Source organism: Podarcis muralis, chromosome 1 (assembly GCF_964188315.1).
Source record: "Podarcis muralis chromosome 1, rPodMur119.hap1.1, whole genome shotgun sequence".
Classification (NCBI taxonomy): Eukaryota; Metazoa; Chordata; class Lepidosauria; order Squamata; family Lacertidae; genus Podarcis; species Podarcis muralis.
Genome location: NC_135655.1, coordinates 98,089,842 through 98,116,683, shown reverse-complemented (window position 1 = coordinate 98,116,683; position 26,842 = coordinate 98,089,842). Strand labels below are relative to the sequence as shown.

At 39.3% G+C, this 26,842-nt stretch overlaps 1 protein-coding gene across 6 annotated transcripts in view; it reads left to right on the top strand.

The window, feature by feature from the left end:
- Nucleotides 1-26,842, top strand: part of LRP1B (LDL receptor related protein 1B) — a 754,317-nt gene that overhangs the window by 525,587 nt on the left and 201,888 nt on the right. For all 6 annotated transcript variants that reach the window (XM_028745157.2, XM_028745183.2, XM_028745175.2 and 3 more), the window contains 6 exons: nt 3,152-3,374; nt 6,154-6,325; nt 12,477-12,620; nt 14,663-14,899; nt 20,060-20,240; nt 26,615-26,834. In XM_028745157.2, coding sequence (XP_028600990.2) covers nt 3,152-3,374; nt 6,154-6,325; nt 12,477-12,620; nt 14,663-14,899; nt 20,060-20,240; nt 26,615-26,834 — 1,177 coding nt within the window. The remainder of the gene's footprint in view (nt 1-3,151; nt 3,375-6,153; nt 6,326-12,476; nt 12,621-14,662; nt 14,900-20,059; nt 20,241-26,614; nt 26,835-26,842) is intronic.

Here is a 26,842-nt window from a genome sequence, read left to right as displayed (position 1 = left end):
AGGATATCTACACAGGCTCCAAGTCACTCCAGCAAGTGCTCAGACCTTGCATGTATAGAGCCTTACAGTGCTCTGTCTCTGTGTGCTTTAAAAATGTTTTAAGACTGGACCCCTTGTTCATATCAGGTGACTAACTCTCTTTAGGACCATATTTGGTCTCCTCCTCAATGGCAAAAGAAAAGTCAACCAAAAAGGTTCAGCCCAGCACTAAACAGAACAAAAATTAGCAAATGGTAGCTTCTGTTGTATATTTTTGTTGCTGTATTTTCTTACATTTTGTAGTCTGCTCTTAGTGCCGTTGATGAGTAAAAAGAGGAGACACATTTTATAACATAACTTACGTTGTTATTTCCTCTTCTACCCTCTGCTTCATGTTTCATTGCATTATTCAGTTTGGAAGGGATAAGTGTAGAAAATAACAATCATAAATAACACTGTAGTAAACCAGATTTGTTTCCAGTAATTAACAAATTCATGGCCACTTGCCATATCCGGAATGAAACCACAGCCATCTGTGATACTTCAGTGGGAAAATGTCTGCTAAACCTAGTCTATAGCCTTGTCTGTCTATGAAATTTGTTTTCGAGTTTTGTCCATGATATTCTAGTCATAAGTTGTGCTTGAGACCTGTTTTACATGTTCCAACCACTTAAATTGTCCACATAGATGCAGCACTTTACTCCAGTAATTATAAGTATACTTAGGGACATCTTTCAAATAACACAGCTGTTAGCTGCGGAGGAGAATGGGTGTCAAATTTCTACCCTCTAGGAATCATTTCACAATATCTTGTCTATTGGGGAATCCATGACCATTTGCAAAAAAAAAAAAAAGGGAAAAAAGGGGGGGGAAGACCTCTGAATGTTGCAGAGAATTCTGGGGCATGTTCTAGATTGCATAATACATTCATGTGGAGTACTGGCAAGTCCACCATTGCCATCATCTCTAGATCAATAGTAGCAAGCAGCCTTTAAGAAAAGCTTTTCCATCATTAATGATCGTAACTGTGGAAACTCAGATAAATTTCCAAAGAACCCCAGAGTTCCTCTGAACACAGTTTGAAGAAAACAATTGACCTTTACCGGACTTACGGTCTGATTCTGCAAAGTGCATTCTTAAGTCTCTCTAACTGAAATCGATGGGATTTACAAGTACTTAACTTTAACTGGATCATGCCCTTGGTGGGATGACACAATATTTAGATTGGCTAAATCCTACTAACTTAAAAAAATATTTAATCATCATCAACTCAGGTCTTTTCTTCAAATTCTAGTACTTAGCAGCCCTTTACTGGAAAATCATCTCATTGATTTGCACAGCAATATTATAACATTCAGTCTCTCAAAATCGGATTATTCTTTATAGTGTTAAAAGTCATGGCAAGTTGGTCTTCTATTTACAAATGTAATTTAGTCTCATGAGAAAGTAATCTTGTTAAAATATTGTCAGGCTAATTGAAATTGATTTGTGTTTACTAAACATAGTGGTTGCTAATCAAATATCAGGCTTAGAAGCTTTGGAGGTACGTTTGATAGATTCTTGTTAGTCTTATACTGAATGAATCAGTGAGTCAAATCTATTGAGAGATAAATGCAGTAGAGCTTTTTCAGGGCTTAGCAGTTTTTTTCTCTCTCTTTCAAAATGGATAAGACTAATGTGTCAATAGTGTGCCTTCTGTGAGATGTTACGCTTTGCGAAAGATGAGATAGTCATGAACTCTGGATTACTTCTCCGTGTATTATTTGTCAATAGCTCACATTTACTTTTCCAGCTGCTTAATTACTTTGCTGTTCTGCCGCTCTGTACTACTGAAAACTATATTCACAAAGCCATAATTTAAATTTTGTGTTCTGAATATGCATGAGGACAACATTGTCAGTTGAGCCTAAATAAGTCATGCATAGCTTTGGACTGGTATATCTCTGTCTTTTGTATTTAGCCTCAAATTTTCTATTTTCCGCTATCAACAACATTGATGTGTCTATTTTCTGCATTTTTGTAACATATATTGCTGTTGTATAAGAAAGGGTTGTAGAGGTGGGAGTTCAAAACTCTCTTTAACTAGGAAGTATATTGTACGACCTCAGGCGACTCATTTTCTCTTAGTCTAACCTACTTCAAAGGCTGTGAAAATCATTTACCTCATATACACTGCCACCACTTACTTTGAGGAATGACGGTATACAAATTAAACAAATAAAATTATAGAATAAACTTTTCAGTGTTCAAGATTGTAACAGTCATTCTTCTGAAAACATAAAGTAGAATCGTTATAACTTTTGTTACCTAGGGTAGTATTCAACTTTTACTCAGAGAAGACCCGTTGAAGTTAATAGTCCTAACCGTCGTGTTCTTTCATTTCAATGGTTCTACTCTGAGTAAAAGTTGAATACCATAACTAGGTTGGGTTTTTTTAACATTTTGATATTCATTAATATTGCAATTTATGAGCTGCCAAGGTTTAAAAACAAAAGTATTTTAGCATCTTAAAAGGCTGTTTTATTGTGGCAATAACTTACACTATTATACTTTATTTAGTCTTTAGGTGCCACAAGACTCTTGCAGTGCAATCCACACCCTCCTTATTCTGGACTGGGGGCAGGTGAGGTTGGACTAGGTGGAAGTGGTCCTCTGCTGAACATTCCCATCTGAGCTGACCATCTGCTGGCCACCACTACCAAACTGATGCAAGCATGAGTTTTTTATGCAGCACTCTCCCTTTGGCCTTGCCAAATGTGCAGGTGGGAGTGCCGTTGAATGGGCTGCCCACTGATTGTAGCCAGTGAAAGGCCTTGTTCCAAGGATGTGCTGGGGATGGAATTAAACCAACCCAGAATCGCTTGGATCCAAGCCAGTCCCATTGTTGTCATGCAACATCATCAGGCCCAATTTTGGCCAGTTCACGCTGCCCCTCTCACCTCCTGCTACTGATTCCATGGATGCAAAGCCTCACTGGCAAGAAAGAGGAGTTTGGATTGCACCTTTATTCCTCCCCCCAAAAAATAGGTTGAAACAGCTATTCTTCTAAAAGTTAATATATTTAAATACTAATTTAAGAGAGAGAACTTTTCTTTCACGGAATAAACCTTGTGGTTTTGCTTCCTGTCAAAAATGCATAATTTTTAAAATGTGCTTTAATGTTATTTCACAGAAAACTCTTCTTTACCGACTATGGGAATGTTGCTAAAATTGAGAGATGTGACATGGATGGGATGAACAGAACAAGGATAGTAGTATCTAAAATAGAGCAGCCTACTGCCCTTACTCTAGACCTGATCAGTAAATATGTTTACTGGGTAGATGTCTATCTGGACTCTGTAGAAGTTGTTGACTACCAGGGACACAACAGACACACAATAATCAAAGGACGACTTGTAAGTACTATGTTTCCATATATACTTACATGTTTGTATGCATGTGTTGTGAATGTTCATAGCTTTAGCATTTCCTAATGGCAATTATTGTGTCCACTGAAATACTTTACAGAAAGACTGTTTCATAATTTTTAGCAAACAACAACGTGAGCCTATAAGTGAGGCAAGTGTTGACTGCCTGGCTACCGCTAAATTTTACATGGTTTTTTGAGCATTTATGATGAAAATGTGATTCAATATCAATTCAGCATGGACTTCCTGAAACTGCCAAACTCAAGACCCAGAAATGCAGGTTTTAAAATTGTAGTAAACAAAATTGTAGTAGCGTGAGAAATGAGCATGCATAATACACAGCCCAGGTATGTGATGGAAGTAAGTGGCTTTTCATCTCTTGGACCCCATACAGTTTTGCTCCTCAGAGTAATTTCAAATAATCTAATGGTGTGAACTAATTCGCAAAGTGAGCATACAGTGAAGCTCATGTGTTGAGCTCTGCCAAATTCACATCTCCAACAGGCCTCTTGATACAAGGAATCATCAAGCATTAGGAATTGTCCTTGCTTTGGGAAGACTCTGTATTGTACAGTTCTTTGAGCCTGTGACAGCTGCAATTTTTGGTCAGCCTATTCAGACCTCCAGTTGTGTACCTGCTGATTTAAACTCAGCTTGCATATGTATATATAGGATAGCATATGAAAAGCTAATCTAAACTAAATTCAGGGTGGGCTGACAAAAACTACTGCTGTCAACAGGCTCAAATGAAACCCATGAGGGAGTATTAGTAGGACACAGTTTCAAACCACAACAGGAATGTCAAAGGATTAGGTTTCATTCTACATAAGATTTTTTTTTATTTGTTGTATCTATCTCATGCATTTACATTATGCACATTCTCACACTTGTCTCCCAGCAGTAGCACCTTTCGCTTTCTCAGAGACCCTGAGTCTTGGAATAGATTTTTCAGGGCAGGTTATCCTGATTTTGGGAAGGGATAGGATTAAGATGATATATCCCCACCCAAGAGATTTATAGACTCTGACAGAGCTTGAATGTTCTGGGGAATTTTTTTGCCGGCTCCTGCTAAGGCCTTTGTCTTGCTGTGGAATGGCAGTAGAGCTATTTACAACGTTGCTCCTAAGCATCCTCTCTGACATTGCAGATCCTGATCAGCTCCTTGGGTTTTTCGGGGGGGGGGGGAGGGAGATAGCTGCAGGCAGTTAAATAAGCCGGATGATGGCTGGAGAGCAGATGGCAGAAATCTCTGAGTATGACTGAACACAGACAGGCGCACACAAGCTTGCTTATCATGTGTCAGTGATAGCAGAATAGAAATCTTACTTCTCTGCCATTGTTGAGTTTTCAAGTTGAAATAGCAACTTGCAGAGGTTTTTGGGGTGGGAAATAGGCTAGCTAAAGGTAGAGTTGGGGACAACAAAATTCTCTGATGCCTGCTGTGACAGATTCGCAAGGTACTTTGAGGACAAAGTCATTAAGATTTGTTGCAAACTTTGTGGTGGTGTAGTTACAGTGTCAGGGAGGGTGTCCAGAACACTCTGGTTCTATTGATTTAGGCCCTTTTAGTTGTTGTGGCCTGATATTGTAGACAAGGAGCTTGAAGGGATGTGGCCTACCTCCTGTGTCCTTGGCCACAGTTCATCAGTTGTGAAAGCTGGACAGAATAAATTGATAGAGTACATCCAGGAGGCGATTAATACATCCTTGTGGGAGGGTAGTGATGCTGACTATAGGTGTGCAGGCACCCATTTCTCAGGAAACCATGCTAAGACACAGATGTATAGAAGAATTACTGCTAAGTTACAATTTTCCTCTGGGGCAAGGTGATAGGATGGTGACTGGACAGCTTCAGGCATGCTTGGAAGAAATGGATTATCTGACCTGTTCAGGGTTTGTTTTAGCACTAAAATAGTCTTGGTCACCATGGTTGATGACCTAAATTGAGAGGGGGGGCAGCATGAGTGTCACCCTGCTGCTTCTGTTGGATCTCTCAGCAACTTCTGATACCAACGATCATGATATTCTTTTAGAATGGCTCTTATGAGATGGAACTCATATGGTGCTTCTGCTCTTACCTACAGGATTACTTCCAGTGAGTAGCATTGGGGGACTCAGCCTCCTGGTGATTGTATTATGTGGTTTCACAGGGTACCATCTTTTCCCCATGCCTTTTAACATCTATATGAAGCCACTGGGTGGCATCATCCAGGAATTTTTGGTGAACTATCATCATTATGTGGATGATACCCACTCTCCCAACATGACATCTGAATCAAGTGAGGCTGTGGACCTGTGTCTCCACATGGTTTATTGGCTCTCATTCCATGTGCTTCTGTCCATATGATTTAGCTGAACACGTCGCTCTACCCTGCCTTTAGGAAGTTACATCAGAAGCATGGATAATTTTTGCTTTTGTGTTATTTCCTTCTAATGAACGCCTGATGTAGGCTCAAGTATTTAATATTGGTCACAGTTGGAGAAAGCTTATTGTGCTTGATCTAATCCCTTTGGCATCCGATATGTTCTTACTTACCTAAACCTCTCTACAACTCTTCTGAGTTAATTTAAAACAAAATTATATTGTGTAAGTAAAAAGAAAGCAGAATCCATTTGTGGTTTGAGTCTTAATGAGTTTTTCATTAACAAATATTGACTTTATAAATATGACTCCCATTATTCATTTCTGTGTGTAGCCTTGCATTGCCATTTGATTAGGGGGGAAATTGATAAGATCAGATAATAATTTTATATTTTCTTCCCTCAGGTTAGACATCTTTATGGGCTGGCTGTATTTGAAGACTACTTGTATGCAACAAATTTGGATAACTACAGTGTCATACAAATAAACAGATTTAATGGCACAGATACACAGATGTTAATTAGACTTGAAAATGCTCAAGAGATCCATGTGTACCACACAAGAATCCAACCAACAGGTAAGGCTCCAGCAACTTCACTGCTATCCTTTACTACCTTTGATTTAAGGAAACAGTGTAGACCTTGGAATCAGGGAAGCAGTTTCACTCTTCATTGTAGGCATGGTTCCGCTGGTATGGGCAATTATTGTGACCCTGCATTATGTCTGATTCCATTCAATTTCACTTATGCTGGGGAGAAAAGTGATTGGTACCCAAGTGTGCAAAGGGTTCCAAAAGGTGGTGTGTGGGTAGGGATTGGAATTACATTTGTGCATTCCAGTGCACAATTCATTCAAATCAATGGACAGTATCCAACACAGGACATACTTTGTTTTCTGTATTTTGTTTTACATACAGTGCATACCCATAGTTCTTTAAACAAGGCAATCGGTGGAGTTTCTGTGTATGTATCTGAGCCCATGGTGTTGAAAAGTAGAGACTGCAATAAAGGGTCAGGTTCTCCATATTCCTAGTTTAACACAGCGTTAAAATTGAAAGAAAATGAACATGTCAGTTTGACATACCATATTTAGAAGATAAATCTATGAGGATGGCTGAATCATATGACTACTTTCCTCGAATAATGAGACACAGGGGGCAGAAAACACACCTACAATTATTATTCTAAATTAGTTTCCCATTATTTCCACTAGACATCTACCAAGATATTAGCTGAACTTAAAATTTTAGTCCAACAGGATGGGTAGAAAAGTCATTAACAAGGACGGGTTCCATATGAATGCCCACAAGATAACTGTTTCACAGTCGCATCATGGTAGGAAAACAGTCCTGTCAACCAGGTCCAATGTCCCCATTAATGCTTCTCTTAAAACTATAAAATTAATGCTAAAAATTAACTCTTAACACAATGGAAGGAATTCAATGTCACCCTCTTCTGATTATTCCATTAGTGCAAGCATCTAGGCCTTCCAGAAAGAATGATCCCCCTTTCCTTTCCCTATATGCTGTTCCAGGGTTCTCCTGACCCCGCCCCAGGCAATTTTTGGGAGTGTGGGGGGCACAACCCTGTTATGCAAGTGTCCTTTCATAGGACTTCTGTTAACAGGACTCATTGGTTGATTCCCATCCAATGAATTTTATTATGATTCTTATCTTACATAGGTTGCCCACCAAGGAACTGTTAGTAGTAGCGAAAGAAAGAAAAAAGAAATGGCTGTGATTTATTTGTTGTCACAAACAGGATCTGTAAACATAACGATGTAGACTTATGGCCACACTATTTGTATAAGAGTTACTTTCTTACAAAGGATTCAAAAAGCTGTGTAAAGTGTAAAGTGTGATGTTTCTTGAATGACAGAGCATCCATATACCCTATAAGTTCAGATCTCTGATGTCAGCACATGAAGAAGTATATTGCTGCAAAATGACTTTCTATCACTCTCAGAGGGAGTTGGGAGGTTTGAGTGTGCCTAGTACATTATTATGCTCTGCTGCTTCTTGCACCTTTTGTAATTACGTTTTATCCTTTTGTGCCATTTGCTATAGTTCCGCAATTATATTATTCTGAATTGATATGTTTTTGCTTGTTAAGGTTTGCTGGGCTGACTACCATATCAGTTGGGTATTATTTATCTTGCTGTTTTACGGTTATCAACTTTGTGAGCCATTCTATTTTAAAAAATATATATATAAGCAAACAGAATAGGAATAAAGGGGGAAAACACTTTTATTGATAACAAAAGTATTTTGTATTGCATTTTCCATATGCAATGGGCTATATAATCCTTGTTTTATTTTCTCTTCATATTTTTCCCAGTAAGGTATTTAATGTCATGTAGCAGTGGCTGGGATGCAACTTTAGTTCTTTCAAGATCAAACATTTCATATTTATGCTTGAGAGTTCATACAAACTGGTTACTGGTGTATTTAGAATAAGAGAAACAGCCAGCTCCTCCTTTGGAAATGAAAATCATGAAAATATGGGTATTACTAAGAAGTATATGAAGCTGAAAGCTGAGACTTTGGACACACATATATATATGAAACAGGAGGTAGAGAAAACAACAATCACCATTGCCCAAAGAGCTGCTCCAGCGGCTGTCATCAGCTGCTAATACTTACCAGACCTTTTGCATACATGCTAGTGGTACTTTGACTGAAATATTAACACCATCCACCAAAGGATATTTGTGAACAGAAGTAACATTTCCATGTGCACAGCTAATAGAGATGTGCATGCACACCAGTCCAAGTTGAACTACCTGGGTGTTTTCTTCTGATGAGGCTGGGGTAAACATTCCCATAGGAGCTCATTGTGCATGACTAGACCTGGATTGGAGCCATTGCCATCTGATAATTCTAGTTGGCAATTATTGTTTTTCTGTTAAGGATTACAACAGATTCCATTTGGTCCTCCAGGATTCCAATAAAATATCTACATTACTCTCAGTTCTACCATTTTGTATTCTGGTACAATATTCTTTTTGTCCTTTTTGTTGCTCAATCTCTTTTGAGGCCCATTCTGTATTTCCTGTAGAGTAACCAACAATGAAAAACCACAGTCAGTGCTTAAAAAGCAATATAGCCCTGTAGATCAGTATCATTCCTTATGAACATGGGTGTCTACTGGTGACCTTGAAATTCACCTGCAACAAAATCACGTCCAGCCCATAACCAAAAATTCCAAAAAACAATCATGGCTTGTCAGTAACAAGTCATGGCTTGTCAAACGTGAAAGAGCCTCCATACAAAAACTGCTTAGGCAGGTCTGCAGAACACTATACTTGATAGTGTTCCCTTTATCTTTATAAATTGTTCGGTATAATGGATTTTTATCTCAAACTACTTCTACAATTTGGGAAACTGCTCTCCCAACGTTATTAGGTCAGGAACCTGGAAATAAATAGGGTACTAGCTGATGGTAGTGTGTAAAAATGCAGCTGCTCTGGTTTTCAATGCAAAAAAAAAGGAATCTTCCTTAATAATTACTGTGCTTGTCTCCTATCCTCTTTCTAACCTGAGGCCTGAATCAGTGATAACACTTATTATAACTACGTAATTCTGAGATTTAGCTATAATGTGTTTGTCTTTTAACAAATAATACTTTGTTTATATTATGTCTGTATTATGGTGACTGAGCCTGGACGAAACTAGGGGAAAGATATTCATCCTCTATTTCTTTTCCTAAAAAGGAGTACCTGGATGTTCTAGAGATTAATATTTGCAAATATAACATTAAGTGATATACCTTAACTTTCACTTTCAATAATTTTATGTTGCTGCTGATCTGGAGGAATTTTATTTTCATCCTGACATTTTTCACTGCTCTTCAGTAGTCAGGCAAGCTAAATCACAATATTTTGTTCAGGATTTTGTACAGAGAAATGAAAGGATATGGTAGTGGTCATGATTTATAGGACTAGTGCTGTCCTCAGTGCCATATTAACTTGATCACATGCTAAGATCTAAAGTTGTCTAAAGTTCTAAAGAAACGGTTGTCATTTGCCTACCTCTTAAGGTGGTGAGATTGGTGGACATAAAGGAGAGGGCCTTCTCAATGGTGGCCCTGAAAATTATTATCATCTTACCTCCAGATGGCTATTGTGTAAGTAGATAAATAGGTATTACTCCAGCAGGAAGGTAAATGTGTAAGTAGATAAATAGGTATTACTCCAGCAGGAAGGTAAATGGTGTTTCCATGCTCTGCTCTGGTTTTGATGCCCCATTGCACCAGAAGCGGCTTAGTCATGCTGGCCACATGACCCGGAAAAACTGTCTGTGGACAAACGCTGGCTCCCTCGGCCTGTAAAGCGATATGAGTGCCACAACCCCAGAGTCATCTGCGACTGGACTTAACTGTCAGGGGTCCTTTACCTTTACCTTTTAAGGGCAGGATCAGCTAACAGGTCTCACTAGTGGAAGTTAGCACAAGGACGTCTGTTATTGCAATGAGGCTTTCTCCCCTCTCCTCCCCCTGCACTTGGCTCCCTCAAATTGGCTCTTACGGGAGGGGGGGCAGAGAACCCTCAGAAAAGCATGCAGGGGGAGGAGAGGCAAGATCATAAGTATGGTAGACTGAAAAGTTTGTGATGGCAAAATGATTGCTGTGGCGCAATGTGGAATCCCTCACTGAGTTTTATACCGTGAGCTGGGATCTTTCCTCACTACTTATTGGCAGTTTAGGAATTTCGGGATTAGAATTATATTGGGGTTTATCTTTTACGGCTAACATGCTTTTTAAAAAATGACGTGAGTGTCCTTTGAACAGTTATATTACAGCGGCACAGTAAAGCTGTCAGCATTAAGTATGGAATCCCTACAGTGGCAGAGCTAAAGTGTATTACTCCTCTTATCATATGCCTTTTACACATTAGTGTTTTGAGTGCCTTTTTCATGGGTCTGGCCAGTGGATCAGGTTCTTATTATGAAAGTAGGATCAGAGAGACTACAACCAGGTGGTAAGGGATCTGTATTATTTGTCCTGTTCACATGGCTACCAGCCTTTAAACATTATAGCAGTGTTGTGGGTTGTAACCATGGGAAAGTAGCTCCTACAGTGTAACATATAAGGGAATCTTAGTTACCAGACACTTTATACATATGTTTCAACATTGTATTTCTTAACACTCCTTATACAGGAAGTGATTATTGTTGTTGTTGTTAGTTAAGAAATGGGAGCAATGGGGTCGGTCTTGAATCTTTGGTATAAGATAGGAACAAAGCAAATGAGGGACAACTTTGTAGCAGGAGGGATAGGCTTATTATGGTTACAAGAAAGGCCTGCTTGTTCCTTTAAAACAAATGGGAAGTGTTTGTACCAGTTCCTCAGAGTGTTAGTGCTTATCTTTTGAAGAAGAAAGATAAAGAAATAAGTGGCAGTGCATTGCAGTAAATGAAGAGGAAACCTCATTAATATTTACCTTTTTTTTGTTCTTTAAAAGGGCTGCAAAAGCAGACCATTAAAGAACAGGGTTTCCAGGTTAATCATCTTAGACTTGCCCCTTTAAAACTGCATTACAAGTAGGCAACACAGCTGGGTCCACTCAATTGTTACCTGGATCTTCTGGCTGTTGCTCTCCTCTCCCTGCTCTATGATATATCTGGAGATCTACTCATTACAAGGCAGGGAGAGGAATTAGAGAAAGAACTGGTGAGTCACTATTTGCCCTGCTTAATCTGGTGATTTGAAAGAACATACAGTGGTACCTCAGGTTAAGAACTTAATTTGTTCCAGAGGTCTGTTCTTAACCTGAAACGGTTCTTAACCTGAGGCTTGCTTTCACTAATGGGGCCTCCCACTGCTGCTGCGCCGTTGGCACATGATTTCCGTTCTTATCCTGGGGCAAAGTTCTTAACCTGGAGCAACCACTTCCTGGTTAGCGGAGTTTGTCACCCAAAGCATCTGTATCCCGAGGTACCACTATATAGCCCATTTCCAGGTTGTATCCTGGTCATCCTAGTATGGAAACACCCAGCCTTTAAAGAATGAATGAATGAATGAATGAATGTGGTAAAGTTTTACGAGCTATACTAAAATTTACTAAAATATGATCAAGGGGAAATGTGGGTTTTAGGATCTGTGGAGATGTACAACATGAACTGTGCACCCATAGTAGTTGTACAACAGTTATTCACAAGATCTGAGTAGCAGTGCTGTATGAGCCAGGGCAAGTAACAACAACAACAACAACAACTTATTTATACCCCACCCATCTGGCTGGGTTTCCCCAGCCACTCTGGGCAGCTTCCAACAAAAGATGAAAAATACATTAATTTTCATTTATTCATTATCCAGCAACACTAAGAGTAGACATGGATCACTGAAGAACAGTAATTAACAAAAGCAGCTGAGATCATGCAGTGCACTTTTCCAAAATGTTATAATTTCCACTGTAATATAATCACGAGTAAAGAATATATATGTGAAGAGTGCTTGAATCCATAAAGATTATCCTGTGTCCCAGCCAAATAGGTAGTATTTACTGTTTGTGGACTACATGCTGCCTCCCTTTTATTAAATCCTCTTTGCTGCTGGGAGTGTGTGTGTGTGTGTGTGTGTGTGTGTGTGTGTGTGGCGGGGTGGTGGGGTGGGGCAACAAAGACGTGGCATTCAAGTGTGTCTTGTCACCTAAGTTCTCTCCCCACACTGATGCATATGACAGTGATGCTTTAAAAGGATTTCTAACCTGCTGTTTTTCATTTGTTGCAGTCAGGAACCATGCATGTGAACTAGACCCATATGGAATGCCAGGGGGCTGCTCACACATCTGTTTGCTCAGCAGCAGCTACAAAGCCAGGACTTGTCGCTGCAGGATGGGTTTCGTCTTGGGAAGTGATGGCAGGTCATGCAAAAGTATGTTGTTTAAAATCAAACACTTTGCCAGCAGCTAATATTTCAGAGTGGGATTCTGAGTGTTAATTAACAACATCATCATCAACAGCAGCAGTGCTAACCTTAAGTGATAGTTGATGAAATGTGCTTGGCAATATGCACCTGCCATTTTACCCCCATCCTGTTTTTATTTGCTGGTGTAAGTTTTTTGGCTTGGGTTTGGCTTTGCAGCAGCAGAGGTGAGTAAATTAGACCTGTGGCAGAATGATAACAGCAATTGAAACATTCTGCTTTATCTGGTTATCCTTGCCTCCTACAATATGCTATTGTGATAAGTCTTTGTCTTAATCCTACAAAATCCTTCTCAGGCTGCATTAAGGGCTCTCAGTCATCATTAATTTGTAACAACAACAAAAGTCCTATAACTTATTGATTTACATATGCTAATACATTTGCTGCCTTTATAAACTGGATTTGGTTCGTGCAAATTACGTGAAATGTTTGCACTTCCTTTGCTTTCACCGAAATCATACTGACCCAGGGCTCACGGCAACAGCATTATATTCTCAACATTTTGCTAAATGGAAACATTCAGGTAGCTTTGTAGAAGTATTTTCCTCCTCTGAACATTTTTGTACTGGCTGTAGTCCATAGCACCTGCTGTTCTTTTTACTCATTAAAAGATTAATATTTCACATTTCCTGCAATAATCTTGAAGGCAGTTCACAAAAGCAGAAGTTTACCAAATCGATAAAGACAAAGCCCATATAAATGTAGACAAAAGTTGACAGCTACATACTTAATTTTATCCAAACATTTTCCAAATAGCCAAGGTTTGGCTTCTTGTATTTCTGAGTGCTAGCCTTTCAAAAGGTGTTCATTGAGGCAGGTATGCAAATACCTTTGATGAAGACTTCCACAGCCTAAATATTGTCATCAGAAAAAGACCATGCCTGGCTTCCTCACTTGTTGTGCATGAGATGGCAATGGGATAACATCTGAGTAAGTTCCTTAGGTATCCTGATTCCAGACCATTTACATATTAATGGTCAGAACCAGCACTTTGAAATGAGCCCAAAAGCAAATGAGCAACCAAAGCCATGAAACAGCATTAGAGTGATATAAACACTTGGTCAGCCTGGGTGCCTATAGATTTTTTGGACTACAGCTCACTTCAGTTCCAGCTTTGCACAGATGGCTGTGGTCTAAAAACATCTGGAGGGCACAAGGTTGGCAAAGGCTGCTCTGTGCCAATTGATCTTCAGAATGTTTTTCAATGGCAGCCTCAGGTTGAACACACTGCAGTAATCCAGCCTGGGACATAGCTTTGTGAAGCGATCTTCAGAACGGCTAAAAGGGAATGGCTTATAAAAGGCAGGAGATGACTATGTAATAAATTATTTAAATGCAGGCCTCCAGTCCAGTGTTCTATTTGCAGGACAAAAGTGGCTCTACAAAAACATGCTCACAGTGTTAAGTGGAAGATCTTAAATACTGTATAGTTTATACAGAAGGAGACTTCATAATTCTTTCAAGGCCCCAAGTTATGAAATGGGCTACTATTTAAGAAAGAAACAACGATTGATTTTTGTATGTTATGTTTTTCATTTTGGCAGAATGCATCATTTGCGCAGATATGAACAGTTGAAATTGCAGTCCTTTGTGTTGCACATTTTTGTCTGTTTGCTAAAGTTTACTGTACTGGTATTGGTAATAGATCCTAATGACTTGGAGAATGCCTGCAAGATTATAACAGGCCATTTTACCCTGGCTCTAATGTTATCCTATGGTCGATTCGGTTTTTGAAGCGTGTATTGCTACAGAAAAGGCAGTGATTAATTAGATATAACTCAGTCACAGAAGTAATTTGTGTTTTAATTAAGATAATGCAATTAACCAGTCATATTGAGTTTAGATACATTCAGAATATTTGGGAGCTTAATTTTGGGTTTAGATTTTGGGGGGGAAACACTAATTGCACCATTTAATTAAACAGTGACAGTATTCAGTGTAAAGAAATTAGGCAGCATTGGTGGTTTATGTTTGTAATCTTTCTTATGCAGGACCAAAGAATGAGTTGTTCCTGTTTTATGGCAAGGGACGCCCGGGAATAATACGGGGAATGGACCTGAATACCAAAGTAGCTGATGAATATATGATCCCCATAGAAAACCTGGTTAATCCTCGCGCTCTGGATTTTCATGCTGAGACCAATTACATATACTTTGCTGACACTACGAGCTTCCTGATTGGACGTCAAAAAATTGATGGCTCTGAGCGGGAGACAATCTTGAAGGATGGTAGGTGGAACTTAGAAGGATTTCGTATAAACATAAAATTTCACCCAAGCATTTGCAAGAACTTGGCACCTACTTTGTGTCCATGTTTCTATGCTGTAAATCAGGGTTTCCCAAACTTGGGTCTCCAGCTGTTTTTGGATTACAACTCCCATCATTCCCAGCTAGCAGGACCAGTAGTCAGGGATGATGGGAATTGTAGTCCAAAAACCGCTGGAGACCCAAGTTTGGGAAATCCTGCTTTAAATCACTTCATTTCTTCAAAAAGTATTTGTAAGTGGCTTAATATTTTAAATTTTTCTAAGTGGTGTACAACGTGCCTATTTGGGGTTCGTGGCCATATGTAAGGTGTGGTGCCCTGAGTAAAATGTCCCCAGATTATCACAGTCAGAGATAGGGAACCTTTTTCAGCCCACATTCCAGGGGCCACGTGCAGGACGTGCCAGTGGTGGGAAGAGCCGCAACACTGGGGAGAGCAATGTGTTAGGCCAGTTTCTACATACAGTCAGGCAAGAAGGAGGCAATATCAGAGATCAAGAACACATTCCATGGGGGTAGGGCATTTCAAGGATGATGCAAAGCCAGTGCAGAATATGACCTGAAGGGGCAAGATCTGGCTGGGAAGTGTGGCATAGGGAGAATCCCAAGGGATGGACGATGGTGTCTGGAGGGCTGTATTTGACCCCCAGTCCTAAGTTCTCCATCCCCAGTTCTGTTGATCTTACAGATTTATACAAGGCAGGTAGCCTGGTTCTGATTCCTACTTTCATCTATGGCTCTGCATTTTTCTAGATTTTAAAAAGTTATCTCCCCCGTGTCAGCAAAGTAATAGAATTGTTTCATAATGAGCCTACAAGAACTGCAAAAACACTATTGCAAAGTGCACGGTGCATGTTATGGTCATTAGTATATCAAATTTTAACATATCCTGCATGGCCCAAATACCCAGAGAAGGGTTTTCCCCTCCCCCCTCAATACATCAAAGGCATCAAGTGGTACCAAGCTCACAAGGGAGCTTATTTCCAAGACATCTTTAGTTCAAATTGTACATACCGAAGAAATGTTGCAGTCAATCATCTAAGCAGCTTCACTCACCAGCAGATTATATCTAAACTCCCATTTCAAAGAAAAGCATTTCAAGCTCTGCTACTTAAGTGACAGTGGAATTAATTCCTTCCTTGCTGATCTCATTTGCTATTCTTCATAGCCCTTGCTGAGCTGACCAGGAGTACAGTAGTGAATACTTTTCTGTGTCTTTATGCTTTTCTTTCATGAAAACTTCATTGCATTTTTCATGGTAATGAGATTTTTCTCAGCTACTATGAAATAATCATTTTCTAATCATGAGACAGATTCTTTATAACACAGTGCTAATCTATGCTTAAGGAAAATTAGAATATTTCAAACTAACTACTAGGTGCACTGACTTCTAATAAGTGCTAGTAGATCTAAATGATCTATTCCCCCCTCCCCTCTGCATCATTTTCTTTATATTATGCAGCTGGAAGAATCTTGATATTATTTTTCCTTCTAGTTGGTTGCTGGTGTGACTCGTTTGGAGCAATATTCCCTGCCTCCAAATATTCCTGCCACTTTTTAATTTTTTTCCCTTCCAGTTCTCTTTCTGCCCAGCATCAAAACAAAGGACAAATCTAATTGCAAATGAGATTCTTTTTATTTACAGAATTCCTATATATTAGGTTGCCCTCACTTTTCCTTTCTGATTAAATTCTCTTCTCTTGGTTAAGATAATCTGACGGCATTTGAATGGTCTGAACTATATAAAATAGGGATGAATAATAGGTGAATGGGGTACAAATCTGGACCATTGGTTCCTGTTTTGTATATTATATTACACAGTATTTGTGTACCGTATGTATAGGGTCCATCAGTATATGGTCTAAGTCAGGGACGGAGAATGTTTTCTGAGTGGTGGGCCAGATCCTATCTTCTCATCCCTGCCATGCCAAATTTCACACATGAGTGAGGCCATTCACCTGTCAATCACCTGATACTAGTGGCCACTGAAGCCATCTTGGCCTAAAGTGGATCAGGAGTGTCCTTGCATGCATCATTCATACAGAATATGATGAAACCAATTTTCTGTATCCACCCACAGCACATCTGTCTTGAGGGGCCTTGGTTTATTGACCAGCCTATTACTGAGGCTGCACAAAAAAACCACCTTGTGCTGGCCTTGTGAGGGCAGAGTTTGAATGAGTGGATAATTCCTCCTACGGAGGGATGCCAACCTTGAAACAGGGCAGAAAGGGGCTGATCCAACCTGGGATCTTCTGAGCCAGCTCCACTGCAGCTACATAATGGCCATTTTAGGATGCTTCAGCAATTTAACTACCAGCCACCTTCCATCCTGAGTCCCGACTGCAGTGGTGGCACTGTCATGCCATTAAGCCCACCGCTTTGTCTGCCTCAGATAACAGAAATAATTAAAAGTTGTCTGAGCCTTTATTAGTCCACCTGTATGCCCCCGTGTTGTAACATAACCTACAATGGAAAAGGAGGGAAAGAGAACACGTAGAAAAGCCCATTAATTTAGGGGGAGCATTCATTATATTTGCTAAGGAAGGTGCTTGTAAGTTGTACTTGTCACAGGCACTGCTTAATGATGCCTACAACATAGCAATACTTCTGTACTTGCTTAGTAAGAGTTGCAATTTTCCAGCAGCTTTGATTATCTGTTTTGTCTGTGGCCTGGGTTAAAATGATCTTAGACTAAAAGAGATCAAACAGAGAAACTGGAAAGGCCATTAGAGGAGGTTGTGTAGCAACAGAGAAGGGAAGACAATGTATGTGTATATATAAAGATTATCCTTAATAGGTTCTTTTTCCAAAGTGAAACTAATTAAGTTTTTCACTTTTGGATTAGTAACTGAGGAATACAGTCATACCTCGGGATAAATACGCTTCAGGTTGAGTGCTTTCGGGTTGTGCTCTGCGGCGACCCGGAAGTAACAGAGCGTGTTACTTCCGGGTTTTGCCGCTCGCGCATGCGCAGACGGTCAAAATGACGTCAGGCGCATGCGCGGAAGCGGCGAAATGCGACCCACACACGTGGAGACGCGCTGTCTCATCTTACGTTCTGTTTGGGATGCAAACGGGGCTCCGGAACAGATCCCGTTCACATCCCAAGGTACCACTGTACTGTTATTTTGAAGTGTAGACAATGAAAGGAGCAGTCGTGATTAATATGTGTAGGCTGATGCAATTTATGTTTATTGAGAAATAGCTCCAACTAAGTTAAATGGAGTTTACTCCCAAGTAAGTGCACATAGAAGTCTACCCTTAACATTTCACTCATTTTCCATTGGGCGGAAAGTATCATAAGACGGAGAAGAATTTTAGTTTGACGCAGGGATTCAAGTTTTGCAGAATTTTGATAAAAGTATATTGTAGATAGGAATGTACAAAACAGGTCACCATCCATTCTGAAATCCATTCTCATGTCCATTGGGCATGTTCCATTCCATTTACATATTTGCCAATGTATACATTGTCCCTTTGATTTTCTTGTTTCTGTTTATACAGTGGCATGGCTGGGGTGGGTGGGTGAGGAAGGGGTGGATCGCCCTGGCTGCCACGTCCTTCCCAAGAGCCCTTCTGTCTCGTTCCCAAAGCTGGGCAAGTGCCAACTAGGCTTTGGGAAGGAGGCAGGAAGGAACCCCCTACAGGTGCCCTGGGGGGGGGGGGACCAGTTGCGCTGCCCTAAATCTGCCTCTGCCAGTTCTGTGACTGTCAGCTCATCTTAATAAAGTGAATATTATGCAATACTGCTGCTCTTTGGGTTTTATATCTAATCAACATAGGTACTTGCCCTTTCAAATTCTCCTTTTGGAATGGGGATGTCATGATGAGATCTGCACTTCAAAATTTACCTCTACCCCAGAATCTTTTTTACCTCTTTACTTTTGCTAAGCTTAAATGTGATGTATCACAGTATAATCATATTAATCTACCATGTCAGAGGCTGGGTTGGTTTTCTCACAGACCTACCACTATGCCTGCTATATTTAATTACTTTGGGTACTGTCAAGCCTAGTGCCAGTCAGGAAATATATTGGAAGTGGGGGAATGGAAAGAAAAAGCAGAGTATTTTTATTGAAAAAAAATTAACATCCTCAAAACCTTTGTTCTAAGGATCTGAAAGGCCTAAGCTGCTTGCAGCCCTATTCATTAAATGCTTATTTTTAATTTCCTTATATTGCATTTTTGGAACAGATGCCTACCATGTGACTTTCTGTGCTACAATAGTGTTATCGCAAGGATTTGCTTAATTCAAAAACTTAGGTGTGTGTGTGTGTGTGTGTGTGTCACACACAGATGGCATCCATTGAAAAACTTCATTGTACCTAGAAAGTTAAAAACCCATTTCCTTGGTAACATTTATTAAGAAGAGCTAAGTACGAATCTTCAGTTGCTTTTAGTTAGGTCTTTTCCTTTCCCTACCATTACAAATTTTGTGAAGAATTTGCAAAAACACTTTAGAAATATTTCCCCTTCCTTTCCTTGATGTCTGCATTTCCTTTAGTCTGTTGGCATGCATTCTAATAAACGATCTTGTCCGCACCTTTTGGCTTTCCATACTGAATTCGTGACATAATGAAATATGTATAATACTCAGTTCCCTCAAAGGGCAGTGCATATATATGTCTCTGTGTGCACTGTATAATTAACAGTGCTATCCTTTGCGTGTGTGCTCATAAGTTGCAGTAAGTCCTATGGAACATAATCCTAGGTAAGTGTGTCTAGAATTGCAGTCTGATTCTGCTTTCTTCCTTTGACTTTATATTCTTGTTTTTGATCAAATATTTATTTCTGCTGTTACAAACTCTTTTTTGAAAGAGTTTGGCATTTTAGCCTTACAACCCAGGTAGTAGCTTCTGTTACTGAATAAGAAGCCGGCCAGCCAGCCCTCTAGACGCTGTACCACACTGGTTTTTTGCATATTTCGCATATGGATGTTATAACACATTTAGGACTTTTTACAATGGATCAATTTGTTTTCCTTCCTTCATAGTATGCACTCTTAACTTCTTAATTGCATTTGGATGACTTAAGATAAAGTGAACTGGTTTAAAGCATGACAAATACATAACAACATTAGCAATATATCATGTGTAATATATCTGATGCTTCTTTAAACAGATCTCGATAATGTGGAAGGCATTGCAGTAGACTGGCTTGGAAATAATCTGTTTTGGACAAATGATGGCTACAGGAAAACAATTAATGTTGCCAGATTAGAGAAAGCCTCTCAAAGTCGGAAGATTCTGTTGGAAGGAGACATGTCACACCCAAGAGGAATTGTTGTGGATCCTGTCAATGGGTATGAAAGCTTTAAAAAATAATTTTAAATAAAATTTAGCCCCTTTTCATCATTAACCCCCCCCCCCCAATAATATTCTCCCGCACTGTTAAACTAGATATTTCAATAGATGTGAGTGAATTGTATACCTAAATGTCCATGGGGATAATGCTTGGGAGTTTGCTGTTTTTGTGACCACCAAAGTTGGGCTCTCCACTGTGATTCGCCCACCATTACTCCCCTTGTTTGTATCCAGGCAGGATTATCTACTGGTAACTTGTGCATAAAATATGCACAATTACTAAGGGTGTGGGGAAATGCAGTTTGCTCCTAGGTTAGTTTTCTTTGCTCCAAGCTCAAGACATTATTAAACATAAATGCACGCACATACACACTCACTCACTCAATTAATATATAGTTTTGGAATTAAAACTCAGTGGCTTGCTGTGCTCTTTCACTGAAGAACTGACTTAGCATCCTAAATGCTGTGAGTGGGAATGGACTGGGAGGGAGTAGAATGGAACTGGAATGAAAATCACTGCCTAGAATGGAACCGGCAGGAAATGGAGTAAAACTGGAGTAGACATCAGCTTCTAGAGCAGAAAGGAGCGGGAGAGCGAGTTGAATTGTTCTTGCATCCAGGAAAGCAAAAGCCAGAATGTGTACCTTGCACTATGCATGCATTGTATGTATATAATTTGTGAGTGTGAAATGGTAATTGTTTTTAAAAATTGGGCTACTTTAACAGAAGGGGAGGGGAAGAGTCAAACTGATATGAAGGTGCACAATAAGGATTAGAGGGAAAACAGCAACTATGTGGATTAGTCCAATATTGTGAGTTTGAAAATATTCCAACCCTACCAACAGGGAGATTGAACAATATGGTAACATTAAAAATCCCTTTTGAAAAGTAAGACCAAATTGGTGAAGAACAATTCTACATTACTATTTAATTGTTTATATTATTTTATCTCAAATACAGTTTAAGAGCCAATTTGGCAAAGTTTACAGGTGGATTCAAAAACAGTCAAATACTGAAACCTTTTAGATTGTTACAATAATAGAAGATTGCCTAGTAGCTATTTGCTCACATTGAAGACTTCATCTCAAACACAAAACTCAGCACTTCCTGGACAACCTTTTCCAATCCAGGTAGACAATACTGAGCTAGATAGATTAATGGTCACATTCAATATAAGGCTGCTTTATATGTTCATATGTTATAATATCCTGTTTTTTCAACAGTCCCTCTAAGAATTTGAATTTAAATAGTGATTTTATAATCTTAAACTGGTCCACAAACACCATGCTTCCATCTACTTAAAGACACAACTTTGGTATTAGCCTTCCTAGTATGCAATAGTGTTCATTGAACTCTGTCAGCAAGATAGCTATCTCTTGACAACTGACATCGTCTTTTTAAATTGCATAAATATTGAGTTGAACTACCAATGGAATCACAGCACCTTTTGCCCCACTACAAGGTGACTTTGCCAGCACCTAGTTTCAACTCAATTTTTATGCAATTTAAAAGAGAATGTCAGTTGTCAAAGACCAGGTGGATTGAAGCTTTTAATAGGGGCTGACATACACTGAGAGATTTGACCACTATATGTTTGGACTGAATAGTTTTGGAAAAACCTGACATGGGAGACTGGTAGGAAAGGAATCTAATATCACCCTCTGAATGTATCCCCCTATGAAGTGATTGGAGAAGATCAGCTCAGGTGATACCTTGGGGTGAGAAAATCAACCCCAAAGCTTAAATGAAGCCAGCCTTGCAAACAAGAAACAATCACCATCACCATTTTAATAATAATAATAATAATAATAATAATAATAATAATAATAATTTTATTTATATCCCACCCTCCCCAGCCAAAGCCGGGCTCAGAGCAGCTAACAACAGTAAAAATAGCACAGTTTACATAAAATCACAGTCATTTAATTAAAATACATTCTAAAATCAATTCAGAATTAAATTAATGGCAACCATTGGGCGAGAGTTCTGTGAGGATATAGGAAAATAGGATATAGGAAATAGGAAATGCCATATATTTAAACCGAAGATGTGCACGTAATTAGCCATTCAAATGGTATGTATTCACCATATCTTGTGATTGATTTTGTGGGGTGGGGATTACTTGTGCTGCCCCCTTATTTTATTTAAGTTGGCACCCCTGTGAAATAAAACAGGTTAAAGAACCTGGCTTGCTCTGAACCTGGTTTGGACATAATGGGGGACAATAGTTAATTGAAGAGTCAGTATTTAGGTTTAGGTCTGCCATGTTACAGATTGCTGAAGGTGCAGACATATACAGCTGAAATTGTGCTGAGTTTTCTGCCCATCTCCTCTGCAGCTGTAGAAGAGCCTTGGGAGCAGAGAAACACCGCATTTGGCTGCAGCAAGTTTTCTCGGTGCAAGTCTACAGCAGAGAAATTTCCCCGGGGGAAATCAGGCCAGAGCATTCATCTGACAGTGTGCAAATAACTGATCCCCACCCCACCCCTACACAAAGTGGTGTGATAGTAATTTAGAGAACCGAGAAATGATAGATACGTTAAGAAGTTATGAGTTTCATGTTAATCAGAATGCTCTTTGCTCTGCTTTGTCAGCTTGGGGCACAGGAGACAGCAGTCAGTAGTGAACATGTACTCAAAGAACAGTTCATTTCAAAATTAATGGATCATGGTCTCAAGTGAATGTACTTTATAAAACAGCCTTCCTTGCTGCTTCCACTAGTTTCAAGATAGTTATAGTAATATTCTTATTAAGCAATTTTTTTAAAAGATCAGAAACTAGTATATTATAAGCTGCAATATGCATATTAAAAATTTTACAAAATAATGTTGCAAGACAGCAAGTCACTTTATATACTATTCATTATTCAAGTTCACCAGATTTTTTAAGATAGTGGGTGAGTTAGATAGTGTATAGCAAATGAACCTTCATGCTATTCTAGAACCAAAGTGAACCAGAATATGACCGAATAATGAACTATATACCAACTAGTCTATAGAGATGGAAGACATTCTTCCTATGAGATGATGCTTCCTCTTGGAGGCTTCAAGCAGGTCTTCCCAAGGTAGGGTTGCCATATTTCAAAATGTAAAAACCAGGACACCCCAAAAGTCGATAGATTCTCAGACTATCATTTTTTTTTACCTTCCTTCTGACTAGTTTCCTGATCTCCCCCCCCCCCCCCTGATCTCCTGTGACTCACTAATCTCCTGTGAGTTTTATGAATTATTGTCTTCTCTCCTGATTTCTTGTTGGTTTGTCATGAGAAAACGTTGGGTCTCTCCCCCCCCCCACTCCCAACCCTCTGGGATTCTTTGTATATGTTTTTCCTTTAGGGTGTTTGTTTGTGGACATTATATCCACAAAGGGCCAGTTTCATCAACTTCTTTTTTCCAATCAGGGAGAAATTGGCTACATAGCAACAGATTTTTGGCGAGTCCTACAAAGAACCACCATGAAGTGGGAGTTCCATTTATGCATTGATTGTGGCTGGCTCCTTTTTTCTCTTGCTAGCAGGTCTATAATAAGTACGCAAGTGGCGCTGTGGTCTAAACCACTGAGCCTCTTGCGCTTGCCGATTGGAAGGTCGGCGGTTCGAATACCCGCAACTGGGTGAGCTCCTGTTGCTCTGTCCCAGCTCCTGCCAACCTAGCACTTCGAAAGCACGCCAGTGCAAGTAGATAAATAGGTACAACTGTGGCGGGAAGGTAAACGGAATTTCCGTGACAGTGTTCTGTTGTGCTAGAATGCTGGCCACATGTCCTGGAAAGCTGTCTGTGGACAAACACTGGCTCCCTCAACCTGAAAGTGAGATGAGTGCCGCAACCCCATAGTCGCATTTGACTGGACTTAACCCTCCAGGGGTCCTTTTAATAAGTACCCTCAGAGTGGCCACCAGTGTTAAACTCCTCAATTTTTGGCAAGGTGGCTAGCTTGTGTGGTCCCAGCTTAACTTCTCAGCAAGCATGCTAGTACTTGCTGAAAAGAAGTGGCTGCAGCATTTGGTACACAGCAGTGGCTTTCCCACTTTTTTCTTCATGGAAGAAATTCATGGTAAGGCTAATTCCCATTTTTCCAAGGTTTGCAGCTTTACATAGTCCTTGATTGAACACAAGCTATTCCTCAAGAAGCTTGTATTGGCTTAAACTACATAGAAGAAATGTGAGCTGAACCTGTATCAAATTGACACTGGCAATTGTGTTTATGAAATGTTCCAGTTCATGGGTTGCAGTCTTCTAGATTTGTAGCATAATACTAAGCTTATATAGTTCAGAAAGGGAATGTTTGGAAAAAAGGGTGTTGTGACACACATTTACTAAACTATTTTAGTTAAGCAGAGTTCTGATCTATGTATTTGAGCATCCTATGCCTGACAGCAGCCAGTTCCCCCATTTGTATTTTTTAAAATAACATGTGGTGTTTTGCTTTTTTATAGAAAGGAATATTAGTTACTGCATTATAATTCTCTTTGTGCTTCAGATAAATATTGTTGGAGCTATGCCTGTATTTTAACTAATTCCAGATGTGAGCATTAATGCCACTTGTGTTGAGCCTGGCTTGGGACGTGACTGGTGGTAACTGTAAAACAAAGAGGACTATTTTTAAGCAATGGCCTTTTAACAAGTCAAATAAATGTTTGCAAGTGCTATTGATTCATTGTAGTGTTGAGAAGAGCAAAGAGTATTGATCTGGTTATTTACTTCAATTCAAGATAGCTGACATAAAGATTTTACTAAAGGTGCCTTCAGATGAGCACAATTAGAGGAGTGCCTCCAGACTGTCACTGTTGCGGGGGGGGGGGGGATTCAAGAGCATACCAGGAATTCAAGTTTGTGCAATTAAAGTGGATGGAAGTGTTACATTATCCATGCACAAATTCTCTCTTTTTTAAAATAAGATTTGTTGCTGTTAGGAAAGTAATGGGGGAAAGAGTGTGGAATGGATGATTAAATGGAGAAACACGTAAACATCCCACAAGCAAATCAGGGTGAATGATCATTGTAATACAACTGACCCATAAACAAATCAGAATGGATGTTCAATAGTCTGACCATCAATCGCATAAGCTGTCTTTCAACATGTTTAGCATCAAACTTACACACAGCTGCATCAGAATTTATGAAACATGCATGTTGGACACTGCCTCAATTCTGCAATAAGTCCAAATAATATCTGGTGCCAATTTGTAATAGAATTCAGAAATCTAGACTGCTAAACTTTGCTTTTATCTGTACTGTCATCATGCTGTACAGCAGCGGCAACTTATTCCTTGATGAATTTGTCTTAGAATTCTGTAGCCACTGATATTTTCCCTGGCTATAAATAGTTAAAAACCTGTTGCTTTCCATGTGTGTCTTTCTTAAGATATAACTTTTTCTTTTTCTTTTTTAACAAACCAAACCTTCAAGAGTCTTCCTCCAAAATATCATGTTGTGGGTCCTATCCTTCCAAACAGTTTTAAAGTTATTGAGCCTTTGTGGGACCTGAACTTTAGACGGCTGCTTCAGCTTCCACAGCACCCCTCCCTCCTTTCTATGTTTTTGAGGCTTAATTTGGCCAAAATATTAAACTTAGCTGGATAAAATTACAAAATACATCTCTATATGTTTTTAATATTTTGTGCTAATTCAACCCCTCTTTTCAGTGGATTTACTTAGAGAACGACTTACAGGGTATATGGTATCCTAAACATTTTATTTCAAAATACAGCCCTGTAAGTCATATTCAATACATTGAAACTGGACTTAAGTCAATGTATTTCAGTGGGTCTACTGTATCTTAATTGCATATCACCCATAGTGTAGAGTGTTCGCTCCTGATTATAACATAGTAATTTTTGTATAATAAAAAGGGAGATGATTCACAAGCTTTTATGGAAACAAACAATTTTAATGGGAGTGCTGAGGAGTATTCCCGGTTGCAGATCTACTTTATAACTAGTCATTAAATTTCCACAAACTGGGAAAATGGTTAAATTAGTTTGCATTAGAAATACATATTCTCCAATCATCACATAATTCTTTCCTTTATGATAAAGTCAGTTTGCCAGTTAAGAGAAAGAGATTTCCTAAGCCTAGTGTGATTATGTAAAGTTTGAAGCAGCTCATTAGCACAGCATCAACTTTCCATGTCAATCAATTCAGTTTTGTAATCATATAATTTATTATATTCTCTCAGGTCACATAGGAGTAGCTTTTCTCCCCCCGCCCCCCTTGGTGGATTACCTCTGTTACTCATTTGTTGCTCTTGACAGGAAGGAAGAAAGCATTAAGAAGGCTTAAAGTAGAAACCCAATGGAGCTACTGCATCTCTGTAGAAGGCATTCCGCAATTTGGTTCAAATAATAAATGGATGCTTATTTATCATTTCATAGCTGGATGTATTGGACAGACTGGGAAGAAGATGAAATAGACGATAGTGTGGGACGAATTGAGAAGGCATGGATGGATGGCTACCACCGACAGATTTTTGTTACTTCAAGGATGTTGTGGCCAAATGGATTAACTCTGGACTATCAAAACAACATATTGTACTGGTGTGATGCCTATTATGATCACATTGAAAGAATATTTTTGAATGGAACTGACAGAAAGGTGAAAGA